Here is a 16,988-nt window from a genome sequence, read left to right as displayed (position 1 = left end):
CAGCCATGTCAACAACTTGGCTGATCTACTCAGCTGCACAAACTCTCAAGCTCACAAATGGGAGTTAGACCAATCAGTTTTTCTTCACCTATGTGAATAATGGGGCAAACCAACTCTCGACCTCTTCGCCTCCCGTGTGAATCGGAAGTGCAAAAGATACTGCGTCTAAGCCAGCATCGGCAAACACTCCCAAGGAGATGCATTCATTGGCTGATGGCCCAAGACCCTCACTTACCTTTTCTGCTGTTCCCACTTCGCCACAAGGTCGTGGTTCGCCTACAGCAAGACAAACCTGATGCCATCCTTATATACCCTTGGTGCCCAAGACAACCTTGGTTTCCAGTCCTTCACAATCTCTCATCGGACATTTACCACCTCCTCAAGCAGAACAATGCCCAAATTCTCCACCCAGACTTACTTATTCTGCACCTGGCAGTGTGGAGGATTCCATCTTGCTAATGAACGTCCTCCATCAATCAAAGAATCCCTCCACTAGAAAGGCTTACCTGTATAAATGGAACAGATTCAAATCTTTCACTGATGCTTCTTCATTGCCTTCTATCAACCCATCACTTGCTACTGTCCTACGTTTTTTGCTTCATCTCAAGTCTAGCAGCCTTTCCCTCACTGCCATAGTTTTCTTATCAGCCTCCTAACTCTCCGGCAGCTGATTTCTTCAAACATCCATCATTGAAATGTTTTCTTAAAGGTCTATCTCATATCTATGCAGATACCCACCCGCCCTCCCCGCAATGTTCACTAACACTAGTACTGCAACAACTTACTAAAGCTCCTTTCAAACCTTTAGCTTCAACTGATTTACTGCTACTTATTTTTAAAATGATTTTCCTCGTCGCCATCACCTCAGCTCGATGAGCTAGTGAGTTAGTGGCCTTACGTCACAACTACCCTTATTTGCAGTTTTTTTTCCAGACAAAGTCAAATTATCCATAGATATTTCTTTCCTCCCCAAAGTTGTATCTCAGTTCCATCTCTCTCAGTCATTTAGTCTTCCTTCTTCATGTCACCGTCCACAACTCAAGGAAGAATCCTCCATACTTTAGACATTAGGTGAGCCCATACCTTTTATGTCCAACGCACCCAACCTTTCAGGCGTACACCTCGACTTTTCATAAGTCACCAACCACCTACTAAAGGTTGCTAGTTAATGTCTCAAACCATATCCAGATGGGTCACTTCAACCATTCTCCTCGCGTATCAACTGGCACGCAAACCAGTCCTGAAGGTGATTCGCCCCCACTCCACCAAAGCATTGGCGACCTCTACGGCATTCCTACATGGCGTACCTCTTCTGGATGTCTGCGCCTCTGCCACCCGGGCACAGCCGTCCACTTTCATCCGCCATTATAGACGATCTCCTGCAGAAGTCTGATGCGGCCTTTGGATGTGCTGTTCTACCCTCTACCTTGGCGTGACACCCTGCCTCTGGGTAAGACAGCTTTTTAGTCACCCAGGGTGTGATTCACAGAGGCCATGAAGAAGAACGACAGGTTACCCACCTGTAATTGTAGTTCTTCTAGTGGACCTCTGTGATTCACACATTCCACCCGTCCTCACCACTTTCACACCATTCTGCTTAATGTAGCAGCGGTTGACACAACTGAAAGGGGAGTCTTGGCACCAAGGTACTGTACTTATATGAGGGGGAAGTAGCCTTATTCTAATGTGTTTTATGCTACCGCAGAAGCTCTAGAAATTTCTAAAGAGGCTCTGCGCAGGCGTGGATCACCCAGGGTGTTAATAACAGAGGTCCACTCGAAGAACTACAATTACAGGTGGGTGACCTGTAATTCAGCTCTGTGTCTGCAGTGGGAATGGCATCTTCACCAGCAGCATACAAATGCTGATTAAAGACAATTTTGAGGTGCACATAACTTGTGCATAATATGGCAAAGTCATGTGAGCCCTAGAATTACCAAAGGAAGACTTCGTTCAATGGTGTCTTGCAGTTTATGTTGGTGTCATACTTATTGCCCATACAGAGCTATGCACAAGATTTCAGTCAGAATATGTGTGCTATTAAAGCAAAAAGCTAAGTGTCCTGCTTATGTACAGCTCCATAGTGCTTAAAGCATTCTCTGTGCAGGCTGCACATTGCCCCCACCAGAAGGCCTGAGTATTCAGTTTATGGATTTCAGATATTAAAATGTGGAGGAAGGAAAGGACTTGTAAAAGTAGCTGTTAACAGGTGATTTATAAGGTTCTTTGTTTCTTCAAAAGGGATAATAAAAGAAAATTCCCCTAAATAGGAAAGCTAGCAAAACATTTCGAACTGCTTCCAGTTAATAGAAAACAACTTCACAGTGACATGCTCTAAAGGACTATGTGGTCTTGGAGATGAAGAGCTAGTGTTGTAACTAGAAGATGTTGGTTCCATTTTTCCTTTTGTCATGAACTGAACTGCGGCATTTTGACATGGAGAAGTAGCAGTACGTTACTTTTCTTTTACAGTTTACGCAGTCATTTGAGAAAAGGATTCAAGAACTCTAGCACAATGTTTCCCAACCTTTTTGAAATTGTAATCCCCTTTTATATTAGCCAAGTAACTTGTAACCCCCTGCCATATTTACATAAAATACATTTTAATAGGATAAAGAAAACACATTATAATCAATATTTCAGAATATAGTCCTAACCTAATATATTAACATTAATGTAATAATACATAATTATGGGAGAGCTTTAAATCTGCCTTTACCAGAAAAAAAATGTCACTACACTTTGAGCTTAATTTATTTTTGGAGTGTGGAAATGACCCCTCCATGTCTCCTTCCTCCCCAAAATGCCCCCTCAGTGAAGAGCCCCTCCCTCTCAAACCCAAATAAACATTTTCCCCATGGGCCCCACTGCATGCCCCACCCCTCCCTGGTTCTCCTCCCTCACTTTTTTGCCCTTCTTGCCTTCTTCCTCCATGACTCAGGCTCCCTGCCCCGGTCCCCTCTCCTTTCACTGTGCCACTATCACTGCACCCAGAAGAGTGGCAGAATCAAGTGGAGTGAAAGGTACTGTTGCCACAGTGGCAACAACCTTTCAGTCCTGCAACCATCTTTGGCATCAGCATTCCCGATGTGCATGGCGCTCTCGCCTCAGTCAGGGTTCTTTGAGCTGGGCTGACACTGAGATCCAAAGGGTGTCAATCCTCCAAAGGCGGATGCAGAAGAGCAGAGAGAAACAAGGAGGGGTTAGATGTGATTCACATGCACAAAGGGGAAATAACTAAGACTTATAGGTTGCCTGCAATTCCAGTTCAAATTAGAATTATCTGTCTTTGAGCCAAGAGGATTAAAATAAAACAGCATTGTGTATACCATATATAACATAATATGTATATAAAAATAATTGCAGCTAAAAATAACTGCAGCGACCCACACACACACAAAAAAACCCAACTATCCTCTTGGGTGTCATGACCTAGGTTGAGAACCCATGCTATAGAACATAGAGCTAGCACCTTATTGGAGTAATTTGTCATGATATGAGGGTATCACCCTCACATGAACATACCTTGGAATGTAACATGGCTATTGCTGTCACAGCAGGAAACAGAAAATAGAAAATAGAAGATTCTGTGCATTAATGTGAAACTGTGTAAAAGAAGGGGAGGATGATCAAGGGTGTTTCACATTGGGCTAGGAGAAGAATTTGAAGCAACATACCATTTGACAGGAGAGTGAAAATGATAACTAAATTATTTATATAAATTATGTATGTAAATTATTCCTTATGAAATAAATTGAACATATAATCTTAGCTTGATCTGATTAATTATAAGCGCCCATTTGCTTCTCTGAGTTCCTCTTATTTATTTATTTATTTATTTGTTTGTTTGTTTGTTTGTTTGTTTGTTTGTTTGTTTGTAGTGTGATAAGCCATAAAACAGGCAAGGAGAAGTATAAATTGTTCTGCTAATTGAGATTGTATTTTAATAGAGAATGAAGAGGCTCTTTTGAATGTGTGGTAAAAATGTAGACTTGGATTCTTTGCAGGGCCATTGGATGCCCGTATCCTGAACACAAATAGAGAGCTGAAAAAAATATAGCTTGTGGGTTCCATATTGCTGGTCAGAGAACTAGTTTTTTTATTAGCTATGTCTTATTTTTCTTTTCTCCATTTTCTGCCATAAATAATATGAGCACATATGCAGCTGCTTCAGTTTAGGCTAGTATCACTCTAGCACAATCCAGCATGGTTTAAGATAAGGTAGGATACCTTTATTTATCCAGATATTTTGGACTGCAGCTTGCATAGCCTCACCTAGCAGGTACTCTGGGAGCTTGAGAGTAAAACTTCCACAGGGTCATAGGCTCCCACCCTCATTTTAAGAGAAGAACCTTTTAGGACTACTTGGCAGAAAAATAGGATTCAGGTGCTACCCGTGCTAATTCGGGATTAGAAAAGGCAGTAGACATTAATTCTTTTGTTTCTGTACAGTTCCTCATTTATATGTTTTGGAAATTCAGACATCCTTTTAAAATGGAGGTGCCACAAAGGTGAAAAATGTAGTCAGTCTCTGAAGAAGTAATGATAATTACCAAGGAGTACAAGAAAATATAATAGGCTCAATTATATTTTATTGAGCACATACCAGAATGTAGAAAGAAAACAGAATGGTGTTAGCTCTGTATAAATTTCACAGTTCATGAGGATGTATATTCTGAATCTTTAGGTCTGCTGTTACCAAACGGTTTGAACATGTGTGTGCTGAAATTTTAAAGTCAGTAACAAAATTTGTTTTGATGCATTAGGCCTGTTTTCTCATATCCTTAGTTACGCTGGGTGCATATCTGATCCTTGTATGGTGGTTAACCTTGTAGTTCTAGATAAACAAAGAATGGAGTAAATTACTTCCATCTAAGGAGCAAATAATTCAAGATGGTGTTTAATTACAGTAACTGACAACTTTTAACTCTCTGTTAGGTCTGTTCCCACAATATATAGACTACACTGTTTGCATAAAAAGCAGTCAGGATCTACTGAGATGACTAGGTAATCAACAGTATATCTGCAGAATTTCTGGCTCTGCCACTTATAGCAGTCAAAAGGCTCCTTCCCCTTCTAAATTAGATTTAAATTACAGGAACCTATTGAGCAAAGGGACCAGGATTTTTCTGTGGAAGGACTGTGTACTCAGTTCTGATACTAAAACAGCTCAATTGTTTTGGCCATGTGCTGAGGAATTTTGTTCTTTAATTCTGCGTATGTCTGGCTGAGCGCAATCTTTCACCTCAGGTCGCTGGATCTTTATGTTCTAGTGCTGTGGTTGCTTAAAGGTAGGTGAGCATTCTCCAGCTGGTGCGTCCCAGAGGTTCTGGACTATTATTCTCATGAATCTGACCTGAGTGGCAATTATCCATGCTGGTGGGGGCTGTTTGGAATATAGCCCACCCCCTCTGAGGGACACCTGGTTGGAGAAGTCTAGAGCAGATCTGTCTGCCCCGTCTTTGTTGGCATAAGCAAACACTCAGAAGACAAGGAACTAATCTTACCTCTTGTGAGTTTTCCTTTAGAACTGCAGATTTTTAAAGAACCACCTCTCATTTCCCTTGCAGAACTGAGCAATTGTATGATCTGTGGGTTTTGGCTGCTGTACAGTTGTTCTCACTGATGTGGGCAATGAACAGCATGTTATCTTTTCTAGTTGGCACTCTGATTCCAAATTCATGGGTTTCCTCCCTTTATTGCTATACCATCTGATTTTGTCATTTTTTTTAATGGATTGGATTGTTGCCTGAGTATACATTACCACCTGTTATGCTATATCATTAATATTGGTTTGGAGTGTCAGTTATGGGAAATAGTTTATACAGTCACCTCCCATTTACTCATTTCTTGCCATAACTAGCCACTTCCTTCCATCATTACACAAGGGTGGATAAGAAAGCTTCCTTGTCCAATTTAGATGGCCAGTGACCAAGCTCCCTGGATATGCTTAATCTTGATAGGTTTCCATGCTTAGAGCACTTAAAACAGGAGACGAGCAACTCGCAGAAGGAAACTCTAGCCCATCATGGTTTCACTGAGGGATGCACAGCAGTATACTTACGATGGAGTAGCACCAACGGAATTCATAAGGCAGCTTGTTTTGGGAGGAGGGTGGATTGAGGAGCTTGCAAGCTAGGTTTGGGATGCTGGTTACCTGGCAACTGTAATTAGGACCAAAGAGCTGTCCTAAAACTTTTTGTGATATGTGTTCTCCCTTAAAGCTATGTTTAGTTTTTGCCTTGGTGCGAAAAACTGTGTGCTGTGACATGGAAATATTATTTAAAGGATTTCCTTGAAAAACACTACTGAACATGCCTACAGTATGTCCCCTTGGGAACATCTAAGGTAGTTCTGTATATCTGAAATTAATTATTTTTGCTATCTGTGATGATGAAGAAAAGCATGAATACTTCTGGAAAATTCATGAACATGTTGGAAATCTGAATAGGGCTGAATGGAGCTTCCAGTAGTCAAGGAATAAATCTTAAAACTGGAAATATACTTATCCCTTCAGTTAAGATACTCAACTTAGTGCTTGTGCATACTTGGTGCCCTCTTTTGGTTCATTAACACTGTTCTTGTTTCTGTTACTCATGTGTAACAGCAGGCATTCATCCCGCTTAGCCTTACCGAAGGAATGCATCATAATAATCATCATATCAACAGCACCTTTTATTGTGATAGTAAACATCATAGGGGCATGCTTATATTGTGTCTGTCTTTTATGCCTACGATGTAGACAATTCAATACCAATTTTCAATGCTTTATTTTCAGCTCCTTCTAGAACTGCTCCCAGTTGGCTATTTCTTATACTGACCAGTGTCACTGTGCTCTTTATACACAGCCTAAATTTTATGGAAGTCAGTTGCAAGTATTCCTGCTGCTGTCATTTACGTAAAATTTGGTTCCACTCTCATCAAACAAATGCTGTCAAAAACCAAAGGGCATGAGGATAGTTTTTGTGCACTGTGTGATCCCTAGAAACAATCTTTCAAATGCTCTCTCAACCAAAGCAATACATACTTATACTAGGAAGATTTCTCAGTGCACTTTTTACTAACATGAATGAGGCAGAGGACCCTGGATTAAAGAGAACATGTTAAGGTCAAAGACATAAGGGCTTTGGGGGTTTCTTTTAAGGACTCAGGCAGCAGCTGTGATGGGTTAAGGTCATTTCTGAAGAGCCAAATACCCATGAGAGAGACTTTGGTGCTTAGATGAACCTCTTTGAAATAATACTATATTTAATTTCATCAGAGATCACCCACACAAAAGCCAGTTTACAAGCTAATGCTGAATGAACATATTATTAACTTCTCAATCTCTGTTTAGATGCGGTACTGCTTTTTCCTGATAAGTACTTTTTGTTTGCATCTTGAGCTACAGAGCTATATACAGCACATACAGTGGTGCCCCGCATAGCGACGTTAATCCGTTCCGGATTAATCGTCTCTATCCGAAATCGTCGCTAAACGGAACTAAAAACCCCATAGGAACGTTTAATGCATTCCTATGGGGCCCAAACTCACCGTTCAGCGAAGATCCTCCATAGCGCCGCCATTTTCGCCGCCTCGGTAAGCGAGGGCAGCGCGCGGAAATGCTTGCGGCGGCCATTTTGGGCACCCGGCAGCCATTTTGGAACCGCCGATCAGCTGTTCTAAAAACATCGCAATGCGAAGATCTTAAGCCTAACGCTTGCCAATCATCGCAATGCGATGTTTGCCCATTCAGAACATCGCAATGCGGATTGCTATGCGGATTCGTCATTAAACGGTGCGCTCGTTATGCGAGGCACCACTGTATATTGTACATAAAGCATACAATATATATTGTGAACCTTCCTGTGCTTTTAATTTGACCATGTTCCTTCTTTTTCTTTTTCTACATTGTCTTTCAGCATTTGTCATCATGATAATTTTAGCCCTCCTTCGCATTGCCAGAGGCCAAGGAGAAGGTCATCCCCCTCTGGCCCAGATCTCAGGAATCCGCAATCTCTTCGGGGTGTGCGTTTATTCCTTCATGTGCCAGCACTCTCTGCCATCCCTCATTACTCCCATCTCCAAGAAGAAACATGTTAACAAGTTGGTCCTCCTGGATTACATTTTAATCTTGGGTTTCTACAGCCTCCTGTCCTTTACTGCTATCTATTGCTTCCACAATGAAAGTCTCATGGACATGTATACACTGAACTTTACGAACTCTGAAATTGTCAATATTGCTTTTATCCGCTACTTCCTGGGCCTCTTTCCTGTCTTCACCATCAGCACCAACTTTCCTATAATTGCTGTGACTCTCAGAAACAACTGGAAGACGCTTTTCCATCGAGAAGGGGGAACTTATCCATGGGTAGTAGACAGGATTTTTTTCCCAGTCATCACACTAATTCCCCCAATAATTGTGGCTTTTTGCACCCATGATCTGGAATCTTTGGTGGGTATTACTGGGGCTTATGCTGGAAATGGGATTCAGTACATCATCCCTGCCTTTTTAGCATACTGTAGCCGAAAAAACTCTCAGCTGGTCTTTGGGAGTGGCACAGTGAATAAACATTTATCCCCTTTTCGGCACATATTCTGGATTGGATTTGTCCTACTCTGGGCTCTTTTTTGCTTTATGTTTGTGACTGCAAATATCATTCTGAGTGAAACAAAGCTCTGATGTTGCTGTGGAACCTGAAGGTGACTTGAGACTTCTGTTCCAGGTCTTGTGCTTGGAAAGGACATTTTTAAACAGTCAGCTAACACAGTCTTGAGCTGGATGCTCACTTTACCCATTGGGCTGTACTGCTATTTTTTTCAGGCCTTTTTGATTCATAATTTCCATTCAGTGTATAATGCTGTGGGCATGAGCACTCCACCAGGCTACTGTAGTTGCCCAGTAACTTACCTTTTGCCTTGACCACAGATTCCCATAAAGCTAGTCTGCTTCTCTTGTGCTGTGATGCCAGGAGCTGACCAATAATGCATCTCTTTTTCAAGATTGATTGAAAGGACCTAGGACCTGCATTGCTCTTACCAGCCAAGCAGGCAGCCACTGAATCAAGCAAGAAGTAAGGAATTCCGTGCCCTCTCCACTTTCCCTCTGAAGACACTTACTTTTCTTCCAACTTGGGAGGGTGGGGGAGAGAAATCAAGAGAAAAAGCAAGTAATGACATCGGCTTTAACTAATAATGATGGACACAGTTGGGTAAAGCAGACTTCATAACTGTCAACCTGTTGTGTTGTGTGAATCAGGGGAAGATGAGAGCAATGCCACAGTAGTTGTTTTGTTCACTGTAATACACACCCATTCCCTCCCTCGGTGTTTACTGATTCTTATTTCTGTTACAGCTTTTTCAATACATGTTTACTCTGTGGTAGGTGATGTGATCCTTGGGATCAGACTTGGACGTGATGTTGTAGGTTTAAATGAATTAATTGCTTTTATCTGATAAATATTTTGTTGCTCTTCATTTTTGTCTCAGGTTTTCCCTCCCCAGTTGTTACAGACGTTCTGTGGGTGAGAATGATGTGCTGTTAAGAACTGTGAACTGGGTGGCACAGAGCACTCCCTGTGATAAGGGATAATAGGGGAAGTCTTGCTGCAGCTATTTTGCCCCAGTCCTCCATTTCACACTAGTACAGTTGAGCTGGCCCAACTAAAACACTCATGTTTCCTTGGATCTCAAGGTGCTAATTACTTCCTGAATATGTAACACATGAAAGAAACAAAGGAATGTCATAGGTTTCTTTCAGGTTATTTAAGCTGTGTGATTCCAGATGTGAAGAGGGGGACCTAACTTTCTTCATGTAGAAATGGTATCAATAAACATAACCAGAGAGAATAAAATCCACAAAGAGAAGCAAAAAGGAAAAGATTCCCTAAAAACTGTTGCTTTCTATCTGGATGTAGAGACAACAGGTATCTCTTAGTGCTAGCCAACATCCCAGGAGAACTAAATCTCATGTCCTAATAAATATTGCCCTGTACATTTCATGTACTTGGAATGAACAATACAGTACATTTCCTCTCCCGTCAAAACTGCTACATAACAAGAATGAAAAGCGTGTGGCCCTCAAGATTATGTTGGACTGTGGTTCCTGTCATCCCTCACTATTGGCTGTGCTGGCCACAGATGGGCATTACCAAAATCGCCCCTTGCACTGGGCATTACTGCCCCGTAGTCTCTCACTGTCACTTTTCCCTCAGCCAAGCTATTGTGTTACGAGTGAGAGGGAGTAAGGTGCTGGAGAGGGGCAAGCGCTACATTCATTAGCAGTTCCCAGTGCACTCTTGTTTTTTAAATCTGCTGCCCAGGCGACTTCCCAACTTCATGCATGACGGTGAAGATTTGGATTTAAAGGCCTGGGCTGCATGTAGTTTGAAGTCATAGTCTTTATGTATAATGAGTATCTCCCAAGCAGTTGTTGGCTGCCATTCAGTAATGAAGTCACAAAAGTCATTTAGCCTTAGGAAGTGTTGGGGGAATCACAAATATTTTAATATGAAGATAATTTTTATTTTGTTTCCTTTTCCTGTAAATATGGCTAAAGTTGTATTTCCTTTGTTTTCTGTTATTAAATTTCCTCTTCAAAACCCCTGGATTAAGCTTGCCTTGCTGTGTTATTAAATTTTAATTTTCACCAAAGCAAGCACATAAATTCAGTGGTGTTTTTAAAAAATATTGTCAAATATAATTAAGAAAACTGAAGAGCTTTTGCTACAGAAATGGATTAGCAAAGGTTTTTTAAAATGAAAGACAGCAACTTTTCTCTTTCTACAATAAAACCTGGTGATATCCCCTATTTTCTTGATCTCAAGCTGTACTTGGCAGCTCTTCCTGTTGCAACAGAGAGAAACGTATCCAGCCCAGAAACCTTGCAGCTATTTGATCCTCCTCCTGCAGAAGAGGTTACTGAGAGCACTCTGTGAGTAGATGTGTGAAGAATAGTAAAGAGAAACAAAAGCTACAGAGAAAGAGAGAAAGAGGTTATGTCCATTGTTCATTAGAAACAGGAACTGTTTTTACTATTATTAAGTTTAGCAATTGCTTCTGTCTTTCATGGCTGCTATTACATTATCTCTGATTGGAAGTGGAAGAAATCACAGATGGCCATGACAGAGTTAGCCCAATTTGGCCTTGTGCACTATGAGATAGACGGAAGATTGGCTCAGGGCTGACATTTTAGCAGCAGTAAAGGTGCACCCGAGAAGTGCTTTGTAAACTAATTGGAATTGATTGGGGCAATCACCTTTTCTTTAACCATAAAATGTGCTGGATAATACAAATACCACATTATCTGCAGTTCTATGGAGAGCTTACAGAATTTTTTTTGTCTCTGAAGAACAAATGGGTGAGTTCACATCTTCAAACACTTTTCTCCTCCTCCCTAATTCATTTGGTTTTCCTTCCTGCCACTCAGCTGAGAAGAACTTTTTTGTACGTGATAGCTGTCATGTCTTAATGTGTATTGCATGGAGTATTGGCAATGGAATTGAGCCAGAAGAGAAAATGTACAGATTGCTGCACTGGAGTAGCAGTGCTTAGTTTACAGCCAGACAGCAAGCTAAATCTGCAACTTCACCAGCTACTCAGGAGTTCTGTTGTCTTGAAATTACCTAATGGTGTTTATCAAAGCACAATTGTTTCAATTATCTGCCTTTTATTAGAAATGCACTGTCATTGGTAGCCTTGGCATTCTCACCACCCAGCTCTTGCATTCTTGTCTGTGATTTCCCCCTACTTCCTTTCTTTAAATCTAATACAGTATATATTACATTATGCACCTTTTTTTTGACTTAGATGATATTGTTTCCTCCTGAATGTTGCTCCAAAGGTTATGAAACATGAAGTGGCGGCTATTCCGCTCTACATTTCAGAATAAAATTTTACATTGCAGTTAGCGATAGCTTTCTTTCTGCATGAGTAGGAAGAAAATTTTTCACATGGTTCAACAATGGTGCCTTCTTGTGAAGCTCCCTCACTCTTGTGGGACTTCATTTCTTTTTTAAATGTTTAGAACTGACGTAACTTCCCAGGTGCCTGCAGTGTGTAAGAAGTGAAGGAATCTACCTTGATTAATGGTGGGAAGTGTACAGCAGAAGGGAACTTTTGATACTCATGTTCAAAAAATGCCTTAATGCATGAGAGTTAAGTGGATCAAAAATGTATCTGCATTGACTTTTATTTGAAAGCACCAGCAGGATTGGGTAGTGGTGGGATCCAGGACTCAACCTGGCTGACTATGATGCAGTAGCTGATATTTTTTTCCTCATTTTGTTTAACATGTGGTAGCATTTTTAATTGGCTATTGTAATGTTACAATATTTTCTCAATGGTTCTTGGCTGTACAGTGTCCTCGACTTGTCTCCACTTGAGATTATTTTTCAGAAATGCATAAAAAATAAATGTAGATTATGCGTCTGTTGTGATTTGGCCTTTTCCTGCATGCAATAAAGGAGATAATGTTGAATTGGTTTCTGTTGACGGATCAATTGGCAGGAGCAGCTGGGGGGGGGGAATGGGAACCACTGTCAGAGAGGGCAGCCATGCTGGCAGTGGTTCATGAAGTAATTTCTGCCTTCTCTTGTCCCTCTGTATTAGCCTCCTGCTTCCTGTAGCACGAGGTGTTCTCTGAAAACTCAATTAAAACAGCTGCACCTTACCCATCTCAATTACATTTCCTTGCATTTAAAAACTAAACAAATTGAATCATTTCACCGCCTCAGGCAGCAAATGAAGTTTCTTCTGGCAAATTTATTGTCATCATAAAACACAGCATGATTTATGTTAAAATATTAAAAGGTATCTTTATGATGGAAATAAACATTCCTACTTTCTCCTTCTATGGTTCCTCTGCTTTTTCTCTCTCTCCTCTGAAGAATTTAATCCCCCACCACACTGGACTGTAAATCTGAAATAAAAGTGGTGCTATGTGAAGGAGAGATAGGAAAAAGAGAGAAGGAACAGAGTGAGCCGTCCTCACGAATAGAGATGTCAGAGAGAGGCAAGAGGGAAATAATAGAACGGGAAGAGTTGATTGTAGAAGAAAGAGAAGAGAACATTGAAATCTGTCTGGTGGAGGAGGGAGAAGGAGAAAAGGAGGAGGAGTTAATTATAGCAACATGGGAGGAGCATATAAAAGCTGAAAGGGGGAGGAGAGTTTTTAGTATATCCAGGGGAGAGAGGAGAAAAGTAGAGAGAAAAAGGTGAACAGAGATATGAAAGAGTGTGTGGGTTATTAGAAGATTTCCCTAACTGGAAGGTAGGAGGATTACTGCCTGACCCAGACTTGTCAAGGGGAAAGGGAACATCGAGAGAGGCACTAGAATGGACAGTTGTGGTCTTTCCGCAGGGACCAGGTCACTTGAGGAAGGTGATCCGACCAGACCAATCCTTCAGCCAACCACCACCGGAGGGAGATTGGGCCAGACACCCTTGTTGCGGGATAATTTGCGTGGTTTGGAGTGCTGCAGTGAGGAAACCCACCAACCAGGAACGTTTTGGACCAGCTCCTCAATGAACCTTGCCAATTTACAGATGGAGTTCTCGTCTTCACACTTTGGACAGTTGCCAGATCTCGCTTGTTTTGAACCCATAGAAGTTGTTGTGGAATCACCAAATTTTTAACCAAATAAATCTGTTAATATTTCAAAAGAGGCTCAGTTGTCATTTCCCACCAAAAGAGAGGAGCTGCTTCAAATTTCTAACGAACCCGATCACACACTAGTGCTGAAATCCGTTGTCTTTCCATATTTCAAAGACCATGAGAGGAAAGAACCATCCTTAAAGTATGATATTTGGGTAAAGGGTGTCACATTTGGGGAGGGGGGAGGGGAGGGAAGAGAAAGTGGCCAGAGGAGCAGAATTGTCAATATTTCACCTGTACTGTTATACTGGTTACACTGAAGCTTGTGGGAGTTGAAAGGGGTCAAATGTTAACATGGTTTGGTGGGTCAACTCCCTAGTGTGTTCTACAAAATTTCTGGGTGTAACAATAATAATCTTAGAACTGCACAGCTGGAAGGGCCCGTATGGGTCATCAAGTCCAGCCCCTGTCACAGAGGCACAGCGGGGAATCAAATTGCGAAGGGTAGTTCTTGACAAGCCATTTGCTTGCTTGCTTTAATACTTCATCTTTTACTGATTGATAAGGCTTGTAAAGCAATTAAACATGCTCTTAAAGTTGTATGTAAATTCTGAATGATTGTATCTGGGTCCCTAATTGATTGATTTTATTTAGTAAAAAATAATAGGGAAGAAAACATGGATTTTCTATGGTTATTTTTTTCAAAAAAACACATCTTTTTTAAAAGTCAAAACCAAAAGCACCTAGTAGAGTGGGGAGCAGATGAGAATAGATGTTCTCTACCTGATGTCTGTGTGTTACTTTGTAGAAAGTTTTTGCATTTCAAAAAACAACAAAAACTGTTGCCTATAGTGGTACAATCTAGTGTGCCATGTCAAGCATCTGTATATGTAGACTACATCTTTAAAAGGTGATTTTAAATAAGGGGCTCACAGATCACTGCCATATAGCAGTGCTATGATATGTGTTCTTAGTTTACTGAGGGCAGGATTAGTCTCTTCTTTCTACCTTGGTGGTACTCCCAGTAGTGCCATATTGCCATATTTTTGAACAAGTAATCAAACTCTGCCTCATATTGCCATATAACCAGAAGTCTGGATGCAATCAACTCTTTTTTCACTGTGCAATGAATACATAACAATTGCTCCCTTTGCTATATCAGTGAACCATTCATGTATAATAAATGTTGGTTATCAGATGGCAGATTTGCTAGTACCTTAATACCTAGAAGAAATAAAATATAGCTCCCGCTGCCTCATTGGATACACATACCCCTAGGAGTGCTGTACATATGTGTACATATATGAATTGAGATTCCTTAGGATCCATCACCGCCACTGTACCAAGTTTTCTGGCTCATCCAGTTGTTTTAGGAAGGACACAGGTTAAGCCTGCTGGTATTTGTTCTAAATAGAAAAGAGATGTTACCTACCTGTAACCATGGTTCTTCTAGAGGTCCTCTATGAATCCACACAATTGGGTTGTTTTGCGCCTGCGCTGAATGTCTCGGAAGTTTAAAGACACATGATTAGTGGGACGTTCCCCCATGGAGCGCATGCTCCACCTGTCCTAGGTCCCCTCAGTTCCTGAAAAGAGTCCGCCAGGTAAAAGAGCCATTTAAGATAAAATATGATGGACAGAGGGGAGGATGGGTGGGATGTGTGGATTCACAGAGGACCATTAGAGGAACCATGGTTACAGGTAGGTAACCTCTCTTCTTCGTGGTCTCTGTGAATGCACACAATTGGGTGACTAGCAGGCTCACTTACCAGATGGTGGGGCATCATGGTAGAAAGGATGCCAAGACAGCTCTGCCAAAACCAGCATCACTCTGTGCTCTGACATCCAAATGGTAATGTCTGATGAAGGTCGATGGAGTAGACCATGTGTCCGCACGGCAGATGTGAGAGAGTTAAATCCCACGCTGGAAGGCAGTGGATGTTGACAGCGCTCTGGTGGAGTGAGCCTTTAAGCGTTCAGGAGTTGATTTGCCTGATAACTCATACGCTAATTATATAGTCTGGACAATCCATCTAGAAATAAATTGTGGGGGACTGGTGCCCCTTTGTGAGGACCGTGAAAACTTAGAAAAAGTCTGTGTGATTTCCTGAAAGGCTTGGTCCTGTCAATGTAGAAGGCGAGAGAGCATCTTACGTCAAGTGTATGAGCATGCGCTTAAGAGATGTTGATGGTGACAGAAAGAGTGTTGGTAGGATAATTGGTTGATTAAGGTGAAATTCAGATACAACTTTGGGTAAGAAGGAAACATCAAAGTACAATGTGACTTCTTCCAGATGGAACTAGAGAAAGGGTGGATCGGAACAGAGGGCCTCAAGTTCGCTAGCCTGTTAGCGAATGTTATTTCTACAAGAAACGAAGTTTTCAATGATAGTAATTTGAGATTGCACGTAGCCATAGGTTCAAAGGGTGGACGCATGAGTGTATTGAGGACAAGTTGTAGAGACTATTGAGGGATAATACGTTGGCGTGGAGGACAAATATTGTCGAGTCCTTTAAGAAACCTTTTTACAGTTGGGAGAGAAAAAAGTTGAGCTGATTTAGAATAGGGAGGTTGATGAGCTACAGTAGCAGAGATATAGACTTTCAAAGTGGAATAGGACAATCCAAAATTGAATAGATGAAGGATAAAGATTCAAAGAAACTGGTGTTGCAGGTAAGTTATGAGAGTCAGTAAAGGAAAGGAATGCTTTCCATTTATTTTTATGTAGAAGCTGGGCCAAGGGCTTTCGAGCTCGATCAAGCACATCCTTTATGGTGGGAGTATTCTCCAGGCTGTCAGATTCAGAGATAGTATGTCTGGATGGTAGATCATCCCATCGTTCTGAGTGAGAAGATTGGGGATCAGGGGGAGCCTGAATGCTTCGGTTGACATCGACCTGAGGTGGGTGAACCATGGTTGCCTTGGCCACCACGGAGCGAGAAGGATTGCATTGGACTGGAACTGTCGGCCATAGCATTAGATGCAGCATCTGCAGTATGGCAAGATGCAATCCTTTGTTGCTTAGTGAGTGTGGAAGCTTCAGTATGGATATTGATGGCTTCCGATTTAACTGATTTGGGAGCTGCTTCAAGTATGGGTAGAATTTTTTTTCCATAGTTGTCTATGGTACGCTCCTGTTGCGGCTTGGTAGTTTTCCACTTGCATGATTTTGAAGAATAAAGTCACTTGCATCATTTTGAAGAATAAAGTTTTCTGCCAAATATATCTAATTTTCTCCCTTCTCTGTTTGTAGGAGCAATAGAGGATTTGTTCCGGGCTCTTGACTGGTTGGACTCTACTATTATTGGTATCAGGACTATGTGTCTTGTAATGGTTTTCAGTATGTCTGGAAATCTGTAAGGATGAAGGAGGTTTGTCCCAGGATTCTTTGATTAGATCAAGCATGGCCGGAAT

At 41.4% G+C, this 16,988-nt stretch overlaps 1 protein-coding gene across 5 annotated transcripts in view; it reads left to right on the top strand.

Annotated features, from left to right (window-relative positions):
* The window catches only part of SLC38A12 (solute carrier family 38 member 12), a 96,445-nt gene extending 83,988 nt beyond the window's left edge, over positions 1 to 12,457 (top strand). For all 5 annotated transcript variants that reach the window (XM_072990580.2, XM_020806270.3, XM_078386067.1 and 2 more), the window contains exon 10: positions 7,902 to 12,457. In XM_072990580.2, coding sequence (XP_072846681.2) covers positions 7,902 to 8,662 — 761 coding nt within the window. In that variant the 3' untranslated portion in view covers positions 8,663 to 12,457. The remainder of the gene's footprint in view (positions 1 to 7,901) is intronic.
* The last annotated feature ends 4,531 nt before the right edge of the window (positions 12,458 to 16,988 follow it).

This window comes from Pogona vitticeps, chromosome 2 (assembly GCF_051106095.1).
Source record: "Pogona vitticeps strain Pit_001003342236 chromosome 2, PviZW2.1, whole genome shotgun sequence".
NCBI lineage: Eukaryota > Metazoa > Chordata > Lepidosauria > Squamata > Agamidae > Pogona > Pogona vitticeps.
The sequence above is the reverse complement of the archived record's forward strand: the minus strand, read 5'-3'. Positions and strand labels throughout refer to the sequence as shown.